Source organism: Aythya fuligula, chromosome 2, assembly GCF_009819795.1.
Source record: "Aythya fuligula isolate bAytFul2 chromosome 2, bAytFul2.pri, whole genome shotgun sequence".
Classification (NCBI taxonomy): Eukaryota; Metazoa; Chordata; class Aves; order Anseriformes; family Anatidae; genus Aythya; species Aythya fuligula.
Window position 1 is genome coordinate 10,944,015 of NC_045560.1, and position 21,975 is coordinate 10,965,989.

Below are 21,975 nucleotides of genomic sequence, written 5' to 3' on the forward strand. Positions count from 1 at the left end.
TTCTTGTGCCTTTTAGTAGTGTGTAGGTTTGCTAAGTTTTTGTTTTGTTTCAAGGCAATTGGGTTTGTTTTCTTTGTAGTTCTCTGCTCTATTAATGCTGTAGCTAGACTGCAAAGAAAAGGAAATCCTGCTTTACTCCGTGGTGTGCATGCAGCCTGCACATCTCCATCCATTTCCCAGCATATGTTGGGTGTTTCAGACTGGATTCTTAAAAGCACTCTCTGATTCTGATTATGACAAATTCTGAAGGACAAATCTGAGATCATTAGATTGTATTTTTCAAGGGTGCTGAGTTTAAGCAGTTCCCTTAGCAGTAACACCACTCAAATTTGTGGTGTTTTGTCAGAATGTTAATGCTTGTGCAGCACTCCTTTAAGGGGAATAAAACCAGCGGGAGACAGAGCCCATTGCCTATCTGGGTGCAACCTCCTCATTGACTACCAGCAGTGTTGACCTTGTTGTGGCCCCAGAGGCCACAGGGTTATTCCCAGCTACCAAGGAACTGGGGGCACTCTGCGTGTCCCAGGGTGGAAATCCTCTTTGCCTTGGCACTACCCAGAGCCAGGTATTTCTGCGGAAATCAGGGGCCGTGCAGTGTGTCTTCTTCCAGGAATTTTATACCATGCAGGCAACCATGCAAAAGCCCAAGACCCCACGTAGCCCTCCTGTGTTCCCCATCTTCTGAAAGATAGGAAGGTCAAGGCACTTTCTTGCTATTCCCAGTAGCACTGCTGTAGCAGGAGGTCTTGTTTTCACCAGACTGCAGTGCCATCATCAGCCTCAGGACAGATCAAGCTTGTAACAAAACCTCAGGAAAGCAGATCTTGAAATCTGTGCAGAACCTACTTGTGCCAGTAGTGACCATTGATTTATCATAGCTTTTAAGACCTAGATCAGGATGTCATTATACAAATGTAGAGTAAAAGATGGTTCTTGTATTGTGTGGCTGAAAAATCTCAGTCCATTGCCCTGAGAGGTGAGTTTTCTGAAATGAGAGATGGGTTTTTCAAAAGCATTAATCCAAAGTATGGAAAATATGAAAACTTAGTGAATATTTGCTACAGATTGCTGCTTTTCTCAGCTTGTGTGAAAAGTGTCCTGCTGTGTTTGGATGTCCCAGGCCTAAGTACAAGAGATGTATTGCTCTGTGGGCACTGGTGAATCCACCAGCAGGTGAAAACACGAGTGTGTTTTAAGGAGGGGTCCTGCGAGGGCAATAATCTCGTCTTGTTTGTTCTCTCCAGTGCTACAACTGTGAAGAGGAGGCCATGTACCACTGCTGCTGGAACACTTCCTACTGCTCCATCAAGTGTCAGCAGGAGCACTGGCATGCTGAACACAAACGTACCTGCCGCAGAAAAAGATGAAAGAGCTGTTCTTCCCCTAGTAAACCACCCCGATGATTGCTATTCTCAGACACAGCGGTTTTTGTTTCCAAGAAGCCAAAATTGTTTAGAATTTGCTTCCCATTTTGCACCAGCCTTTAAACACTTTTCGTAAAAGAAATTTTGCACAGTAATTTCAATCTTCTGTTCAGTGCTCCTCCAAAATTTTGTCAGCAAAACGAATTTAACATCTCTGGGAGCAGGTTACTTTAAATAATTTTAAACTAGAGAATTTGTTGCATTTTCAGCAAATTTTAAAACATTTTTAGGTTTTACAGAGATTTTAATCTTTAAAAACAGCAGATCTAAAAATAAAAAACCATGCAAGTTTAACAAAAGGAACATTTGAAAACTAGATCTGAATGTAAGAACTACAGAACTGTTTCAGAAAAACGAAGCATACTACCTTGATGTAACATTTATTTCTTAACCTTGTTGAGCTGGTTTTGTTCAGCTTAATTTTACTGTTTAAAGGCATTATCTATTGGTTATACCAGTGGGTACATGATTGAATTTAGGGAACAGGGTTGACACAGCAGGTGCTAGTCCTGCGTATTTTTTCTTAAATATTTCCCAACTGTGTTTTATTTTCATTATTTCTTTTCAATATATAACTTTTATAACAAAATATTAGCTTTGATCTTGTAGTTTAAAATCACAGGGAACTGGGGTAATCTTTTACTGAGCTGGATCTTAGAGAAAAATGAATATTTAAATTTTGAAGTTTGCACATTTCATCTTTGTCCTAACATGAGTGCTTGTAACAAGAATAAGAAAAGCCAAAAAAAAAAAAAGCAAAAAAAAAAAACCAACTACCTTTATTCATATGTGGAATTATGAGGCATTACAAATTTCTTTATTGCGCCCCCTTCAGCCTCCCCAATCCAATGTCATTTGACTGCCTATGATCTGGTGTCACCTGGTCCATTGTAACTTGATAATAAAAGGAGAAAAAGCACTTAAGTTTCACAGAAGCCGTTATGTTTGTAGTAATGGGTCATTGCCTAATAATGAGCTCCATCACTGTACTCAGAATGAAGAATAATGCATGTTAATTTTCTTGTATTAAAGATGCCGTGATTTGTAAAAAGTCTGTATTTTGCGGAATGTCTGGATTAAGAAGCATTACCAATAGGAATGGATCGATAGTTGAAAAATGATTTTTTTTTTGTTTGTTTTATATATAGATATATGAATTGCATCCATGTTCAGAGACAATTTTTTAAATAGATGTAAAGCTTACTTAAATAGCTTTTCTTTTAAAGTGTCTCCGCATTTTAGTTTCTTTCAAAGATTGGTCTTAGACTGAGTCATACGCCCATTAATCATCCAGCTATTTTTTGAGAAGTTAGAGGAATAATTTGTAAATATTTATTTAGATCTTTGATATTTATTGAAAGCAATTACATGATGGAACGATGGAAGCTGAAGAATCAGGAGGAAAGCCTTTAAAAAAGTTTTCTCTAGGATTTGTCAGGGTCATTGTAAAGATGAAAATATAACTAAGACTTCTGTGAACTGCCATTGAAATCCTGATCTTTTTTACTTACAGTGGTGATATAAGTTAATTGACTAGATACTGCCAAATAACGCCCAATATGTTGCAGAAATTAAGTGGTGAGCTGATTGGAAAAAAAAAATAGTAAGTAGATGGTAACTTGTATTACCACAGCTACATTATTGCCTGATAAATGTGTAATTAACTTTTGTCGCCTCTGTGTTGTGACTGTAAAACACTTCACAACTAAAACTCAATCTTGTTCGATTACTTTACAAGTTCCAAAACTTCGATCCACCCCTATGAAAGCAAGTTATTGTGGAAATATTTTTGGTGTAAAATCATTCCAGAATATGTAATATTTAACTGATAGCTGCATGAAAGTAAGATTCGTGTTACTTTGGCTTTTTTGTCTCTGTTGACACGGTTGCACATTTCCAAGTTACTACAGCGTGAAAACTGTGTGTTTTAAAGAAAAAAACAAAACAAAAAAAAAAGATTGTGGCCTGGTTTTGTATAAGTTTTAGGTAAAATTACAATTGATTGTTTTAGGAATCATGATTTAAAATTAATTTTTCTGCAAATCATAAAGCTATATTAAAGTGTTGAGCTTAGCCACTATGCACATTGTAATTATTCATTGTGGCTGTCCAGTTTATGATGCATTCTGGCATTTTGTAAGCTGCTCTGACTAGCAATATATAGAGTCATTTAATGTGTTAACATTGGGTAATAAATGTATTTAAAAAAAAAAAAAAAAAACACTTGCTGAAAGCGTCTGTTAATTCTAGACAGTTGTCCCAGGGTCCTTTGGTTGCCGTACGCTGGGCTGATTTTTTTCTTTTCCTCTCCTAGAAAGCTGTGGCTTTTCCTCTCCTAGAAAGGGTGGTCGTGTCTGGGGTGGCCGTGCCTGGGCTCACAGAGACCTTGTTGCTGCCTGACTCGAGGTCTGCCTGCAGGTTCATGCAAGGGCTTAGACATGTAACCACAGCTCTCAGCACCAAAAATGATTTTTTTCAGCCCATTCAGGGACAGCAGCCTTCAAGGGCTGTGTCCATCAAGTGCTGGTTTTAACGCTAGCTCCCGTGTGTCTGTGGCTCACCGACCCCCTGGCCCTGCTCTGCCTCTGGCCCCAGCCACCACTGCCCTGATCCTGCACCTGGGGCAAGTGGAATAAAACAATTTAACCTGGAGGGGCTGAGGGGGCTTCCCCAAGTCCAACTGTAGCCTGCACAGCACCAGCACTTCTTTCACAGGTGCAGCCCTGACCAGCAACATCTTGCGCTTGCCTTCAGGACCAGGACTTAATGCCCAGCAGCCCCACAAACCATGCCACAGCCCCACGGGTGCTGGTGCCTGCAGGGCATGGCCATGGCACCCAGCAGGAGGGGCCGCTTGGGAACAAGGCTCCAGGTTGTCCTGCAGCCCCCTCGGGGCTTCAGGGCTGCAGGAGGGGTGCTGAGAATTAGTTTCCCGGAGTTTCTCTGTGGAAATCACAAGACCTGCTTGTCACAGGAAAAAACAAACACAGGAAAAAACAAAAACAAACAACAACAACAACCAAAACCACTATATTTTAAATATTTAAAGATACCCTCCCAATACCTTTTGTTATTTTGCTATCCAAACTTCTCTGTTTTTAAATGAGTCCTAGCATTTTACCCAAGACTGCAAATTTCATTCATTCAACTTGCTAAAAGTTCTTTTATTTAAAAAGTTAACAAGCACAAATAACCAACATAGCTCATTTATTGCAAATTAAGCACTTGTACCAAATCAAACCAACAAAGTGGGATCAGGAAAAGGCAGTAACCCTCCCCCAGCTGCCTTTTCCAGGCTTTTTCCCCTTTCAGTAGCTGCAGTTGGCCCCCGAGCCCAGCACCAGCGTCCCACTGGCAGAAATCCCTGGTGGAAATGCCGCTGGAATGAGCAGGGTTGCTCCGAGCTGCTGCCTCCTCACCACCAGCACTCCCAGAGCATCGCTCTTAAAGGGATTATTTCTCCTTTTATCGATGTTTTCCTATTATCTTATTAATTCTGGCTATTACTTTATTTTAAATCGGGAGTTTTCTGCCTCCTGCTTCCTTTAGGTGGAGCGAGCTGCCCAGTTCAGGGCTTGTTTGCTTTTCCAGCCCTTAAAGGACTATGTGAAATATGTTTGGGATTTGTTGCCGGTAGTTAGGGGCTACCCAGCCAATTTTAGCCTCACTCAGTGAGTGCTAATACGCAAGTTGTGTATGTGCTTTCCAAATGTGTTCATAAATCAGATTAGGGGCGTAAGTATCAAAAGCAGAAGGGCCCTTCCTTCGTTGTTTCATGTTAGGGAAATTCAACTGCAAGTGGAAAGGACCATCCTTTTGTGAGAAAAGTAGAGTAGTGTTAGGTTTAAGTAGGAGATGTTTACACCTAATGTAAAAGGAAAAACAAAAATTAAAAAAATCTTCCAAAAACCCTGAAAAAACTGCCATATTTTATTAAGTCGAAAGGATTAGAACTACTTTATGCTCTGCCGGGCTGCTAAACATTACAAACTGGGCAGTCAGAGCGAGAGGGAGAACCCAGAGCAAACAAAGTTTTGCTTGGCTCTGCCGCTCCCCTGGGGCTGGTGGCTGAGTGCTGAAAGATTGCTTAAGGAAAATGGCAATGGATGGGCTGAAATGAAACACGGGGTTTGCTTTGCAGGTAATTTTCACATTAAAAGAGACTAATAATTCATAATACAGAAGTAAGGCTGAGGAACTGGGGAGAAGGAAAGGGAGAGAGCAAGCAAGAGGGAGCACATGCTGTGCCAAAAGGGTGAGATATGCGTGTGCTCGCAAAGCCAGCGGTCAGTTTCCGCTAACTGCCTGGAAGTGAAAACTAAGCTGGCATTAGGCTTCAGTGGAAATAGGATTTGTACCAGAAAGGCACCTAAAAATAGACCCGAATTCTTCATGAAGACGCTGTGGAGCTGGCTGCGTGAAATGCTTCAGCAGTGCTCGGGAAGGCACGTCTGCAGCAGGAAACAATGCCCGTTAAAAAGCCAGAGCGCTATTTGTGTGTTTGTTTGTTTTCAAAACTCCTTCACTGACGGAAGAAGTGCCTTCAGCAGGCAGCTCGCTGCCCCGAGGAGGCTGCATGATGCCCGCATGCAGCCTCAGGCCCTGACTCACCTCATGAGCCACAGCACAGAGGGTGCGCACTCATCCCTTGAGGCAGGGCCTGTGAGGTGACAAGTGGCTTCCTTACACACATGAACAAAGTCAGTGCACTGCCTGTAGCAGCTCCGAGCCCCTGCTGGCAGGAGGGAAGGTGCCTCAGGCACCCCGGAGTGAGCCTGGCACAGGGCTGAGCTGCGGCCCTGCCTGCCACAGGCACTCAGGCCCTGGGGGCTTTCTGGGGATTTGGGCATGAGGAGCCACACGGGCTCCTCCTTGAACAAAAAGCACAGCTCAAAACTCTGCCACACGTGGCTCATGCATGTTTCTTTGGCTGCTCTGACACTTGACCAAGCAACCGAGCCTTTCTCTAACTTCTCACAAGTATGTGAAGACCGCAAGTGCCAGGAAGCCCTTTATTTTTCCTCTGAAGAAAGGGAGGATCAGCAGATCTTCCCTAATGCAATTGCTTGTGATTCTTTCCTGCAGCTGCCATACGAGCGGGACTTCTGCTCTGAGCTCCATGGTGCCACCAGCCACCACAGGGCTGCAAATGGAGCCCACGGAGCTGCAGCCCTGAGGCGCTCACCTACAAGGCTCATCTGAGCTGCCTTGAGTGTTGACCTGTGCAGGAGCCTCTCTTCCAGAACTGCTGACACCAACAAGCACCCCATGGCTGTGGAAGGGAGCTGCTGGGAACTGGCAACAGCTCCATATCACTGAGCTGCAACCCGGCCCAGCATAAAGCCCCCACGACCACTGTGCCCACACACACTGCCTGGCCCAGCCCCAGCCCACTCTTCCGAAGGGTCTCAGTTTGCTGCCTGCACTCCTGGGTTTGACGAGGAGCAACACCCACGTGAACCTGTGCCACCATCCCTTCCCTTAAAATCCTGCTCTGCTTGGCGTGGGCTGCCTCTAGGGGAAGACAGAGCCCCTTGCTGTATAGCTAAAAGACTGCTGCAGCCCCTCCTGTGCTCACTCAGTCGCCCTGCGTGGGGTTTCTTGAGGTACAGAAGCCATGGCCCAAAGCAGAAGGTCCCTGGGGTCACTCCCCATACAGAACATTCTGCAGAGATGTAACCAATTCTCCATCTTTTCTGGTAACAGCTTCTCCCAAATCTGCTGCTTCTGCACCCAATTTTCCCCTCTTGTCAGCACTTCCCCAGGCAGAGGGTGTGCTCCTGTCCCTCTTGCCTGCTGCAGCCACTGCTTGGTGCAGCCAGGCAGTGCCCAGAGGGCCCTGTCCTGCAGCAACCCTTGCTTACAAATAAATAACTGGATAGATGAATATATTTCTGGAGGTTAGGGCTCAGCTCCTCGGAGCAGGAATTGTTGTGACATTTTTATGCTGGTTCGAAGTCTTCCAGCTTGCTGACTGATGAGCTCTGTGAGATCCTGAGGCCTGGAGGATCTCTGCCAAAAGGCAGCTGCTGGGGCTGAAACACAAAGCGCTGTGTCAGCACCTGGAGGAGGAGGAGGAGGGGAAGGAGGAGAAGGAGAAAGGCCGTTTTGATTTGCTGCCCATCCAGAGGCTGCAGCAGGCAGATGGATGTTCAGCACACTGGTGAAATCTGCCCTTTTACAGGCCACTGCCATCAGACTTTTAACAAAGCCATTTTTACCACACCACAGCAGTGGCTGAGGGCTGTGCTTGAGCAGGACTCATAGCTCAGCAGTGGGGCAGCCGATCCCCTTCAGGATGTTCCTGAGCATCTTTCACACAGGCCAGCTCTGCAATCTATTAACACGACTTCACTGGGGCTGAGTGTACAGGGAGTGGAACTGGATCCAAAGCAGTACCAAGCTTTTTGTTTGGTTGTTTGGTTGGTTTCCGGGGGGAAGGGTTATTTGCTCTGACATTCTTTTATCCTCTGTTTTTTATCTTTTCTTAGCAACCTCTTAATCTACTGCTGGGTTGGCGTGATCCTCTGTTCAGAGCAGGATTGCTCCTGTGCAATGCCACTCACAAAGGGTAGGGGAAGTTTTCCAGAGGCTTTTGTTGGAGCAATGCTGCCCTGAAGGGCATTTCAGCCAAATTTCTTGCCATTTGCTGAACTCAAGTTCATCGCATGGTCGCATCTCTCCAACCTCACAGGTCATGTGAGAACCCACCTGCAGCTGGAAGCCATTTGGTGGCACCACGCGTCCACCTGCTTCATCCCCTCATTTGGACTCCTCCACCAGACACCGCCTTGTATGAAGCCTACTACCAAAGCATGAAATTAAACCAAGATCAGTTTTGTTGTTGTTGTTGTTTTTAACTATTATTAATTGCATTATGGGATCTCCTGGGACAAAGCCTTTTGGTTTCCCCGGGTGGATCATACAGGAGACAACAGGGCTTTGGCTTTGAAGAAAGCTTGGCCATGTGGAGCAGCAAGGAGCATGAGCTCTCCTGCCACAGCTTTTGAGGGGTGGGCAGTGTTGTCACCTGCTTGGGGAATGGGCGATTGCTCTGAAAGGCCATGCAGGATCCAGCACAGGGAGGTGTGCTAAAAAGGCACAGAAATGAGCTGCGGCAGGTTGCTGGGTGAGGAAAGAAGAGCTGCTGTTTCAAAGATGGTGACTTCCATGAGGTACAGCACAAGTGAGGCGATGCTTGGGAGGCTTCCTGGAAGAGCATTAAGGCGATAGCTCTTAAAAGTGAACAGAAAACCCACGGAAAGAAAAGCCTAAATCTACCAAAATGACAGCAGGGTGAATGAGGGGTTTGGGGAAGGCAGTCTGCCAAGGAAGCACCCGGGATCACACCAATAGCTCAGGGTGAACTCTTTAATTTTCTCCCCAGATGAAATAAAAATAGAAAAACAGAGGGCTGGCTGTTGCCCTGGGGACAGCGGGTCCCTGCCCATGGTGACTTCAGGCCGCCCCTCCTGGGCCTCACTGCCTGTCTCTGGCCTGCTCAGTGCTGCGCTGAGGCCTCTGCTGGGGCCTAACAGCGCCTTGGGCCGAATGGGAAAACCTCTGCAGGAGGCCAGCCGCTTCCCCAGAGCCTCTCCTTTTGTTTTTGAGGAGCCTGGTGGGAGGCTGTTGATCTCTGTGCTCCCCTGATAAGTAAAGGTGGATGAAAGAGGTGGAGCTTTCTGTTGAAACCAAGCTGCCCAGCGTGTCGCGGAGCCGTGTGCTGTACCACGCTCTGGCAGCTCAGGCCAAGGGTGCACAGAAGAAGCTGCAAGGTCTTTTATCAGACTTTTTTTTTTTTTTTTAGTTGTTTTTGCCTTATTAGTATCAACTTAATGAATAAATTGTACAGTTCTTACCATGTAGGAAATGATTCACAGAACCTTACTACATTTTTTTCTGTTGAGATTCCCCACCATTTTTCAAGCATTATGGCATCATTTGCCAAAATGACTTCTAAAATGTGTACTCAGAGCATTCTGACCTTATAAAAAACCTAATCACCATCATCATAAAAACATCAAGCCCTTGTTTTTTTGTAATAAAACGCTTTATAAAATTGAATCAGGAACTAAGTACTTGCTGTCCAGCCGTCCTCCCCTCCCTCCCTTGACTTGCTGCCTGAAATTTGACCACTGGAGCTTGGATTTTATACCTTTGGCTTTTCAGATGGGGTACCCAAGAAAGAGGGACTCTGAACCTCACCCTTTGAAATCACATGTTGAAAATCAGGGCTTGGTCCAAAGCTGTTCTCTGTGGACACTGCTGCTACTGGCTGCAAACCAGAGAAGCCCTGAAATCATTGTTTGTTTGTTTGGTTTTGGAAAGGGCCAATGGAAATAAGTGGATCACATTTCCTCGTGTTTTTGTCTGGCCAGCCAAAGTGTCTGAACTGATACAGAGGTTCAAGCCCACGTGTGACAAGCCAGTTCCCCATGTATTTCCACTGGCAGAGAGCTCCAGCAGCAGAGATGTAGCACCTGGATCAGTAACTTCAGCGACTGATTGGAAACGTGCCGGTAGCAAGACCTTGCAACAAAAGTGATGTGACAAATTTGAGGAGTTTTACAGTACTAATGCTTGTTATTGCTTCTCACAAAATGTTACCAAGCTTACAATAATCTTTACACTTTCAGCAAAAATGTGAACAGTATATTTGAATATATTAAAAAGAATTAAAAAAACATTTCACAAAAACATTTGTTGCCATATGAAAGTCTTTCAGCAATAAATGCCCACACCAGTATTTAAACATTGTTAAAAGTATCATGATTTGTACTAATAAATTATGCAACAAGAGAGGTAAACAAAATAAAATTACAGTATAGCTCTCAATGTTCCTCCGCTGAGCTTAGGCAGCTCTAGGAAGCTCAATTTTAGATGACTAATTAAGAAACTGATATTTTCAGAGCAACAAAAATAAAAGCTTTTATTTGTTCATTTGAATATAAAACAGGCGTTATCACAGATGTACAAAGCGTACTGGTGGTTTAACATACAAGAAGGTTGCTGTCCTTTGCACATAAAAATTTTTGTTTGAAACTGTGATTGGCTGAGTTACATGAATTTCTCTAACCAGTCACCACACTCTATGAAATAACGCTGCTAACATTCAACTGATAAAAGGGACAGTCTTCCCTTGGGTAAAGTGTCAAGCAGGATTAAATATATATAATAAACAAGCACCATGAGGAATCTGCTCCTGTTTGATTAGTTTTGTGTTTAAATGTTCATTGTGTACCCTCTGTTTTGTGCATGTGCATCGAGTTGATTACATGGTTTTGTCTGACTTCAAAAGCACAAGGTCACAAGACAAACATTTTATACATTCTCATGAATGGTTTATCTACAGTACGATTTCTAATACAGAACAATCCTTCTTTATTGCTCAGTCTGATGGTGCTTAAATGTTTCCTTCCTTTTGCTTGCACAACAAAACCAGAAACTCAGTTTATCGTTTCTCTTAACTCAGAATTTAACAACCACGGATGACAGGTTGCAGAAGAGAGCTGTTATTAACTGCGCTTCACAACTGCATTGCAGTTCTTTTTTTTCTCTACAAATGCAAAGTTGACTTCGTGAAGGTTAAAGTGATGCTTTAAATGACAGCTAAATTTGTTTTGCAGTACTGAGATCAGCGATAGCAGGACTTCACAAGTTAGTTCACACACTGCAATTATGTTTGTAATCAATCAACATCTTGTCTGAAACCTTACAGCGACTTGCCATTAAAAACAGATTTTATTCTTTTTAAAGGGAGCAGAAAATGAAGTTGACAAAATCTAGGATTGGTCTTCAGAGCATGAATAGGGATATTCACAGGACAGTGAAGTCTGAAAAGATGATTTGAAATAAAACAAGTCTGACATGGTGAGATGCTCTGTACTGTACATGCAGACTAAAATGTCCCCACCTTTTAAAAAGATTTTAAACAACCAGCATTGAGACTCAGAAGCCAAACAAAACTACTATCGTTAGCAGGGGTCCACTTCTTGTACAGCATTCTGCAAAGGCAGACACAATATGTCCCTTAAACGTGATATAAACGTGATTATGTTTGCCCTGCAACAATCTTAGTCATGCATACCTGGTAATGAGAGCCAGCACATGAACATAATTTTGGACAATAAGAAAAGCATTCTTGGACTGCAGCTGGTAAATCCCACTCTTGACCACAACTGGGTCAATTCAGTTACAACCACATGAAGAAAGGGGAAAGTTTTTTTAAAAAAGGGGTGTGGGGTGCCGGGAAGACAGCAGAACTGGGAAATCAAACCTCTTCTTTATCCAAAGGTAGTAAAATGAAGGCAGCTGTGATGCATGTTTTCCTACTCTTCTCCCATTGACAGCCTCAGGTCGGAGACCCTGGGACTGTGGATCTTAAAACAGGCAGTTCAGTTCCTCTGATGTTTTAATTGGCTTAGGGACTAGTTAGCAGATGCACGATCTGTGCTGAATTGGTTGTAGTGACTGTACGCTCCTCTCCGTTAAGGAATAAATTAAAGACCATCGAAACAATCGTTTTCTGTAAATGTAAACTGGATGCCTTGGCCACTGAGCTATGTGTCCTAGCTGAGAGGCAAATTGATAACTCTGTGCAAATAACCCCAAAAGTTTTCCTTATAGCAATAAAAACACCAACTAAAACAATGAAAAAATTGTGCAACAAAGTTTTGCAGCTAGACAACAGTGCTATTCCTCAACCTGCCTTTTCTAAGTCTAACAAGTGTATGCACATGCCAGCACGAATATTTATTGTTGCCTCCATGGCAAAGAAAAAAAAATTATTGTAGTGCATTTTTAGTCTTAAATTCATTCACTGCCTTAAAGGCAGCAATAATTCCACTTGCTGGTATCTAGAGAATTCTTTTAGACAGGGATACTTAGCAATCCAGGATTGCTTTTTTTCAAAAAATTTGTGAGTAACATTTGATTATCTACAGTGGGAGACACCATGCAAGTGACAAGTACTGCATTTTAAACTTTAAAATCTTTTGTCATTAGTGAATTTATATTTCATATATATATATTTGATGTGATACTATCCACTCAAGATAATACAACACTTTGTTTTTATATTAGCAAACATTTCAAGAGTTTAATATTCTTGAATGTTTCTTCTCTTTTATACTTCTAAAGAGATCAAAATAAATTAAACGTTTTTGTACATAATTACAGAAGAAGTAGTTAACTTATTTTATCTTTTTAGTTTAGTACAAAGATATTTGCAAGTTCATTGCCGAAATACACCTTATTTATAAATTTCTTCCATTCTAACGCTAACAGCAAAGGCTCTTTGGCCTTTGTGCTTTCAGCATCTCTGACAGAAAGCTGCTAGATTTCTAATTGAAAGGTGCTACTTTGGGAATTCTCCTCGTACCACTACATAGTTTCCTAAGATGTGGGACCTAAAATGGCTTACGTTAGTATCAGATTTGTGTTCATCATCCTTTTACGACATATTAAAACAAATGAAGAAAACAACTCTTTGTATTAGTATGTAAATTGTTTTAAAAGAATCCATTTGGAGGGCAGAATAAAAAAAAAAAATCTACTTCAGCTTACTTAATGTAAAATACAAAGCCACATTTACTCAAAAAGCAGTATTGTCCAATAAGCAAAAAAAAAAAAAATGTTTAAAATGGGCTTCTCCAACAAACTGAAGGGCCTTACCCCATAGTCCTTCTTTTCTAAAATTTAGTGGTAAAAGAAAACATTTCACATTTTATTTCCTGCCAATCGTGACTGCTTTGAAAAGTTCCAAATAGAAACAGTTCCGTTCTGATGAGTGTCAGCATATTATCTGCACATTTGTTTTTTTAGTGGACACCAAAAAATTTTATACATCTATGGTAAAGTCCATGGAAGCTTTAAGGTACAAGACTACATGTTGTAGGCCACATAGATGGGATCTAGCTGGTCTGCCAAAAATCCATCTCGTAGGTGCATACGTTGTTTCTCTCCACGGGAGTTGATAGGAATTACACCAATGTCCACCACCACCACCACCCCTACAATCAGATAGTGTTCCTCCAGGACCACGTTGGTGACCAAAGGAACCAGGTCCAAAGCTTCTTGCTCCGATCCATCCAGCTCAACTACAACGACCAGTAAGTTTGTCCAGGTAAACACCGCACTGGAATCAAAGAAAAAGAAGGATTAGTTGCTTGGTTTTTTTTTTTTTTTTTTTAAATCCATTTCATCCCACCTTGTTTACTGCTTGTTTCAACCATGCTGCTTCCTTCTGCACGCTGAGGCCCAAGGCCGAAGTGTCAGGAGGGAACGTGTCTGCAGGCAGGGCGGAAAATGAGTCCCAGTAGCTCTCACTTCATTATCGCTGCAGTATAAAGATGTGAGCTAAGCTTGACACAACCTCGAGTCTAATTCTTGCCCGTTGTGTAGGGAGGCAGTAAGAAGTCCTGCAGTTCCCTCTGAAGCCCGGGAGCTGTCACAGCGCTGCCGTGCTCACGCAGGCATGCGACGTGTGGGTGGAGGCGTTTCCTCGAGGTTTTTGTGAAGAGCGGCCCAGGGGAGCAAAGGAGGTCAGAAGAGAAGGCGGTGATAAAGCACCGTAAGGCACACAGCCCAGCCTGGAAGACTTTTTGGATAAACTCTGCCTAGGAGAGGGGTGCAGAGCTCCAGGAGCATCTGCATGGCACACTGCAGGCTGTGCAGAGCTCCCCGGGAGCTGGGGAGGGGGTGTTTGTGCTCCCGGTGCCAGGCCGATGTGCTCCATGCATTCTGCAGCGGGTTGGCAGTGGTCCAGGCAGGTCAGAGCTCGGTACAAAAGAGCTCCGATTTTTCTGGACCACTTGGTTTACACAGAAACCATCTGCTTTATTTTGGTTGTGGTTTAGTTCTGTCGGGTTTACAGGGACAGGAGTTTTCACGTTCCTTAGGAACAGGTGGGATGGTCAAAGAAACACCATCATCACCGGTGTCTCCACTGAACGAGCTTTGAGTGACCCCAAAATTCTGGCTAAGCCTTTGAACCAAAGCAGGTAAATTTTGGTTTCTGTTGCCTGGTATCTTCCCAGCTAAGGACAAGCCTTTGTCCTTCACACAGGGAGGCTGGAAGGGCACAAAAGCCTGGTGCATTCTTCCCTCCACCCCTCCCCACTCCTCTCATTTCTCGACAGCCTCGCAGGAGGTCAGCAGGGCTGAGAATCCACAAAGAGCAGTCTCATTCTTCTTTGTATGTGTTTAAGACATGGACCATGGTTATTTCTTGCTCTACCTTATTCTGTAGCATACATAATTATATTCTACACGTCACTCTTATAGCAAACCCTGTGCTCCATCCTCATTTACCTGTAACTCATATCAAACCCTGTCCTCATTTACTTTGTAAGATCAGGGGGTAATTCTCCATAACTATCTTGAGCAAAAGTATCTGAAAGCTTGAACATGTTATGTATGTAAGCTAACTTCAAAAAAGAGCTGCTTACACTAAGGTCAACACTGGGCTGAGACCGAAGTGCACTCTTTTGATCTACTACAATTCTGAATATCCACGTGCTTTGGAAACGCACCTTTGCCCAAAAGTTAGCTATGAAAATGTGTTCCAAGTTGATGCTTAGCAGACTTTAGGAGAAAAAGTACTTATTATTAAACAAGCATATTTCATTTTCAGATTCTGCAAAAGTATTGTTTGACAGAATTCTTATGGGCTTATGTGTTTATTGATCTGGAAAACTAATGTGTACTCAGAGAAAGGTTGTGCAGGCTCCTTTGGACTTAGTACTGCTATGAAATGAATTTTATTTTGTAATCTTGTTTTCACAGAAGTTCTAGTGAGCTGCACAAGCATCTAAGTTAATGCTAAATACATTTTAACAAAAAAGCCTGGGAGGTTTTATTAAAATATTAGATAGTGGTTGAAACCATGCCTTAAACCTACTGTTAGCTTGTTATTTGGGAAAACTGTTCATGGAAAGACTTAAAAGCAATGCCCCTAAAACACAGCTTGGGAGAAGCTGGTTTGTCTGAGTCCAGCAGACTGATACCCCAAACCTTCATGAAGCTGCTCGTAATTCCTAGCGTCATTGGCACTCCTAAGAGGGTCTCAATTTATTTTGAAACTTGTTAATGAAATTAATTAAAAATTTCATATGCCATGATTCCAACTCAATGGTAACCACTGTGAATAAAATAAAAAAAAAGATCATCCTTTACGTTCCCACCAGTTAAGATGAATTTATACCGGCCAGCATGTATCACTTATGAATGTATTAAACTTATAGCCCTGAGAAAAAAAATGATTAAAGAAACAAACTTAGGTATGATTTTCCCAAGAAATCACAGTCACAACCAACAGATGCAACACAGCCAGTGCAGTGAGCTGGGAACGGCCCCTCCTGCTGCTTCCATCCCACTAACTAGCAGGGAAAAGCAAGGAATTTGTTGAAATACCTCCAGAAATATAGGCCCGTAGTAATTTCCTTCTCCAAATATCTTGTGGAGCTTTACCTACTTGTCATTATGCACAGAGAGAAAACCACTTCCTAGCAAACTCAAGGAAAGTATGTACTGCTCCTCCTTCAAGGCTTTGGAGCTAACAGGAGCCAACAATGTGCTCTAATTGAATTACACACACACACGGTATTTCTCAAGGTACTCTGCATTATTAAAAACACTTTCCAAAATGTTTGGTGCACTTATACATCACAATGAAAATGTACTGTGTGCCGTTCTGTTGCTCGTTACATTTTGAGACACAGGAGGTCTGAAGTCAGAGGTTGCTGATTTTGTGCTGCTAAAATTTGTTAAGAAAAAAAGAATAATTGTAAATGACCTTTACAGATCCTCAATAACAGAAGCTGCACAGCGGGATCACGTACCAGTCAACAAGTCCCTGCTTTCCTCACTAGTGTTAAATGTTACAAAATGAGCATGTTTCTTTGAAGCTGTTTTTACAATTTATGGACTGGACATAGCCAGTAGCTTTTGTTTGCAATAGGTATCAACGCCATTAAGTTAAATCCTTAATGGGTCATTGTAAAGTAAACAACAATGGCCTCTAACAAAAAGAAAGAAACTAAAGAAAAGCATATACAAGGTAATATACAAGGAAAAAGCATATACAAGGTAATATACAAGGAAAGATTTTACTGTCTATTATTTTGTCAAGGAGTCTTCACCAAGGACAAGAAGAGGATATCCAGGAGAAGTTGAGTGAGAAAAGTCAAGGACAGTCAGGACAATGACTGTAAAGGAAAACTTCACGCCGGTGACTTGAGGGAATGATTAGGTGGACCACTGGGTAGGAAGAGGTTGGGCACTATAAGCAAGCCAGATGTTGCTTTGAACATCTGTGTGTCCATTTTCTGCAAGGACCACATCAGAAAAATCTACCTCACCAGAAACCTCTCCTCCCTGAGGGAAAAACAACTCTGAAGACTTTTAATGTTTGCCTTTCAGCAAAGGGCAGTAAGCATCACATGTTTCCTGACATCTTATTCATGTGTCTTGTATGTTATCACCCAGCTACTGGGGAGAGTTAAGGCACAAAGAAGTGTTTGCATGTAGTCCAACCATCTTGCAGAAATTCAGCAGCTCTTCTCCTTAGTCCTCCCAGCTTACCCCAACCCTTTTTGAGTTGCTCCTATTCCCCTCAGGATTTTCACGGTAAGAGAAGGGAAGGGTGGAAAGGTATTCCCAAAAAACTCTCAGTGGTTTTGAGAAAATATATAATTTAAGACTTTTTTGCCACTGAAACCAGTGATGGCCATTTCTGCAGTATGATATGGCACCTTCATTCATTGCCCATGAGCTCACACTTTGAGGACACACAAATCTCTGACAAACAGGTACTGCTGAACACATGGATTTATGAATCTGTAGCCATCTTATAATAGAGTTGTCCCTGGTTATCTTTCTATCCATTGATGATAAGAATATGACACATATGAAAGGAGCATTTTTCAGTATCCTTTAAGTGTTCCTACTGGTCTGTATGAGGACCCAGTATCCTCTACCCCACGTAATGCCAGCACAAGACGACTGTGTCACCAGTGGCAACAACTGAGGGAGCCTGCAATCAGGTAAAACCTCAGTTACAGTCAGATGAGCAATTAACTACCTCAATTGTAACAGATACTGAAGAAAAAAGCAAAGCATTGTGACTGTAGAAACTGGTATGGTCCTTAGGCTTCCTTAGTAAGTCCACAGGCCACACCTTGCAGACAGGACTGAAGAGAAAAATGGGGAGTCATATCTTATACTAGCTGAATTGCTCTACCTGCTATGACAGGTTTTTTTTGGTTGAAAGGAAAAGGCTGAGCTGAGGTTAGATCAAAACAAAACAAATACCTGATTCGGTCTTCTGATGCAAGAATAATGAAAAGCAAATTGTTCTCGAGATGGCCTTAAGAAATGATTACCTGCTGCGTGCGTTTGATGATGTGATATGTTGATTAAGACAACATCACTATTAACTCATTGATTTACTGCTTCAATTTCCATTGCTTGATTTATTAATAACTAATTCAAAAGTAACAGTGTGTTCACTAATAAAGTTTATTAGCGTGTTCATTTATTTAAAATGTTTGCTTGCTTACTCCTTCTAATAACAACACTCTTAAAGCTTGAGTCTTTTTTTCCTGGTTAGAATATAAATCTCAAACTCCAAGAAACAGCTACTGACCTACCTGAAAGCAGCTTGGTTCTCTCAAATTAAGAGTTTAACCTTTCACTCATACTTAAAAACACACACAAAAAGGAAACAAATTGAATGATAACAGAAAACAGTCCTTCCTGATTAAATTTTCTAATGAAAAGTTTCATCCTAAAGATGCATTTACCACTGAGTTATAAATCCTGTGACCATCCTGACAGACCATTTCCTGGATCAATTGCAATATCCAAGCAAAACCCCAGACATTATAGATATTTCAGCTTTATATAAGAACTGTGCTGTTATATAATCCTTACCATTCTGTGATGCTCTTGTGTGCTCTAATTACAGAGGTCTCAATATCGATTGGATGATACCTCATCCCTCGTAACTCCATGGCTTCATCTAATGCACCCACAACATAAAGTGCATCATGGCGTTCTGTTTGTAAGGGGAAAAAAATAATAATGATTCCGTTCTATAGAACACTAGATTACAAAAATGTTCACATTAATAAGCAAGTAACATAAGTGTAACATTTATAAATTACCCTCAAATTTATGAAACACCTAAGTAATTTCCAAACTAATAAGCAATTTGCATTGCTGAAATGCAGCAGAAAGCAGAAAAGAAAAAAAATAAAAAGAGGAATGCAGAAACACTATTCCCATGTGACAAAGAAAGGTGGAACTCTTTACCCAAATACAGTGAAACAAATTCCTTTTGTCTTGAAGGTGGATACAGAAAAGACTCATTCTTTTTCTAAGGCAGCCCTAAATAGACAATAGACTTCTTGTTTCTCACTCTCTCTCTTTTTTTTTTTTTTTGAAAGAGAAAGGATGGTCTTGACCCTAACAGTATGGAATATGTTGTTCCAGTAGCTTTGAGAAGGTCAGTTAAGGTGTGCTACAAAGGTTTGCATCAAGAAGCAAGAAATACTTGCTATGTGCTACCCAGCAAATTGCTCATTAAGACAGATGGCAAGCTCTGAAGAATAATTCTCTTGTATGAATTTTTATTGACTAAAGAAATAAATGAGGCTGAAATGAGACTTTTAAAAAGATATCAGGTTGATAATAAACTTCTGCACGTCATACATAAAAGAAATAATATTTGCTAATAGACTTAAAAGCGGATTACTAATTCTTTTTATGTTAACTCAGACGGTTGCACAGTGGTAATGTAATGGCCATATTACTTCTACCAGCAATACAGGGCAGAGAACTTTCTGCACAGGAAGCCAGAAGTGGGAGCAGAACGGAGATTTTGCAACTTCCATGAGAAGATTTAAGCACTTTACATGCTTTAGGTGCTTCATTGTCAGAGACTCCTGCATTTTCCCAAGGATGGTCTATCAGTATGAAACACAAAAAGGCTACACAACTGTGCTCGGCAAAAAGCCATCCTCAAGTAACGTGCTCCCAAGTAGAGACTTTCAGTCCTGCTGTGTGCCTGGTGGTGCTTGGTTGCTTCCATGTGCACACAAGGTAAGGGATGTCAGAAGGAGATAGAGTGAAATCCTGTATGTTCCTGACGGAAAACCAAATGCCCCATAGCTTCTCCTGCAGGCTACTGCTCACACTATGTTTCAGTAACCTTCCCTGGCAGTTCTAAAGACAGAGACATTCAAGAAACGGGCAGTTTCTGTAAATAAGTTTATAACAGAGGAAGAAGGTGGTTGTTGGAGTCAGGACAGGGCCCAGACGCACACCGGGGCTTTGTGTACATGAACATATGGCTGTGGATATGACTGCAGGAACAAATTCTGAAGCACTGGGCACATTAACAGTTGCAAATAGTCACTGGTGGAGGGACTTTGTAGCACCCAAGGTATGGAAAAGGAAAAGCAACTGTTTCAGCAAGAAAAAAACGTCATTTGTTTTATTTTCTGATTGTTTAACTAAGGCTTTTTTTGTAGTTCTGAGGGCTTCACAGACTGAACATATCAGATAGCGCAAGCCAAGAGACACAGTGCCAGCCTGAAACTAATCCAAATTATGTGCACAAACCCTTGGTAGATGAGGAGAAACCTCTTACCTCCGTTTGCATCTGTGAGCTCTGTTCTTCGCAGGAACCCCAGATAGCCAGTTCGAGCCCAAATAGTCTGTGTGTCTCCAAAGCTGAGTCTTGAATTGAAGTGATCCGATTGCAAAGATTCGTCTCCATATATGGTAAAATACCCACTGGCATTGTGAGTGCTGTGAACCCATATCTAAGTTAAAAGCAATTATACTGGTATTAATTAAAGTAGCTTTCCAGAACGAAGCATTATTGAAAATTCTTGATGCAAATATTTTTAGTCATAGCTAGATAATACACATAACAGCAGATAATGCCTTTTAACTGTTTCTGACCCATTTACGGGCATGGTCATGACCCAAATCTGACCTCATTGAAGTCGGAGTGCTGCTTGGAGGGGAATGCAGCAGCCACAGCTACAGGGACACCCTCCTTGCAGCCCTCTGGCCCCAGACCTGCACAGCCCCCTTGAACTGTGCTAGCTCTGAGCTCTGCTTGGGCTATGGCAATTTTCAGAAACTCCTTTGGACACAGCACTCTTTGCATAGTTCCCCATGTCTGGTTCAGTGAATTTGCTCCAGCAGGGCATCCTTCACGAATACCAGACAGACAGATACCTCCAACAGCACTGGTGCAGTGGGATTGTTTACAACATTAGAAATAGGATTGAAATTATTTTAAAGGTAGTGGCCTGGCACCTTTATGTATGGAGAAGGATTCATTTCGTCGAACTCAAGGTATCATGGAAATATTCCAAGTTCATAGCAATGAAATCTTCCAAATGAATCTCACAAATCAGATTGTAATCTTAATTATGACTAAGCAAATCTTTCATTTTGTTAATTAGAACTTTAATTGCTCATTGAAAATAACATTTTAAGTTTTTTTTTTCTCTTTCTAGAAACATAAAATAAATTGGAAAAACATATAGCCTTGCTCAACTCAGCTAATGAGAGCACTTCAGTGCACTGAAGCACAGTGATTATAAAGAGAATAACACTAGAAACCCATCTAGCTGAAATTAGACTAATCAATAAACTTATTTTTTCATGTAAGTTTTCATCGGAATTAGTCAAGCATGAAGTAGAAAATGTAGTTAGAGAAAGCCGATTTTTTTCAAATTCTTTAATAGACAAGTTGTTATTAGTATTTATCAAGTATGTTCCTAATAATTTTAATAATGGTATGAATATCATGCTACACACTTCATATACTATAAAGGTCTTCATCATTCGCAATTTTTTAACCCAGCATTTAATAAGATGTATTATAGTAAACCACTAGCATACATGCTGACAGCTTTATCCCTGCAATTTAGTTCCAAGTACACAAAGGTGAAGTTTTCATGACTCACCTCACCAAGATGAGAATCTCCTAAGGGTCCCTTTGTTTCTGGATTAGCAATAATGATTCGTACTCCTGGCAGGATCTATTGAAAGAAAGCATGAAGCAATGAGAAAGCAGATACTTGTGCAATCATGTGCTAACTTCCTCACCAAAAACAAACAAAAACATTTTATAAGAAACTAGAAGACATCCCTAAAAAATTAAAGTAGACATACAGAATAAAACACTAAAATAGCCAATCAATATAATAAATTTTGAGATATTTGGGAAAGGCTACAAAACCCCTTTGTAAAAGCTGTTCCATCATTAAAAACTTAGAAATCAAACGTTCATCTACAACACAAAAATCCTAACAAATGGCTCCAATTCTTTCTGACAGTACGTACCAGAATAGGAAAAAAAAGCCCTGTTCATATGAAACTTTAGTCTGAAACAAAAAGAAAGCCCTGGAGGCACCATGTGCTCTCTTAAGAACAAGGCTCTTGCCAGTGACTTCATGTAACGGGCTACAGAGGTGGACAGATGTTAAACCCTAAAATAGAAAAGGGACAGCCTGTCCCCACAACGATA

At 41.7% G+C, this 21,975-nt stretch overlaps 2 protein-coding genes across 10 annotated transcripts in view; one reads left to right on the forward strand and one right to left on the reverse strand.

Annotated features, from left to right (window-relative positions):
- Window positions 1–1,640, forward strand: part of ZMYND11 (zinc finger MYND-type containing 11) — a 105,178-nt gene extending 103,538 nt beyond the window's left edge. For all 5 annotated transcript variants that reach the window (XM_032182584.1, XM_032182582.1, XM_032182585.1 and 2 more), the window contains one exon: window positions 1,245–1,640. In XM_032182584.1, the coding sequence (XP_032038475.1) occupies window positions 1,245–1,367 (123 nt within the window). In that variant the 3' untranslated portion in view covers window positions 1,368–1,640. The remainder of the gene's footprint in view (window positions 1–1,244) is intronic.
- Window positions 1,641–12,928: 11,288 nt separating this feature from the next.
- DIP2C (disco interacting protein 2 homolog C) overlaps window positions 12,929–21,975 on the reverse strand; it is a 307,964-nt gene continuing 298,917 nt past the window's right edge. For all 5 annotated transcript variants that reach the window (XM_032181494.1, XM_032181493.1, XM_032181496.1 and 2 more), the window contains 4 exons: window positions 21,413–21,487; window positions 20,077–20,251; window positions 18,357–18,480; window positions 12,929–13,560 (listed from right to left, as the gene is read on the reverse strand). In XM_032181494.1, the coding sequence (XP_032037385.1) occupies window positions 13,308–13,560; window positions 18,357–18,480; window positions 20,077–20,251; window positions 21,413–21,487 (627 nt within the window). In that variant the 3' untranslated portion in view covers window positions 12,929–13,307. The remainder of the gene's footprint in view (window positions 13,561–18,356; window positions 18,481–20,076; window positions 20,252–21,412; window positions 21,488–21,975) is intronic.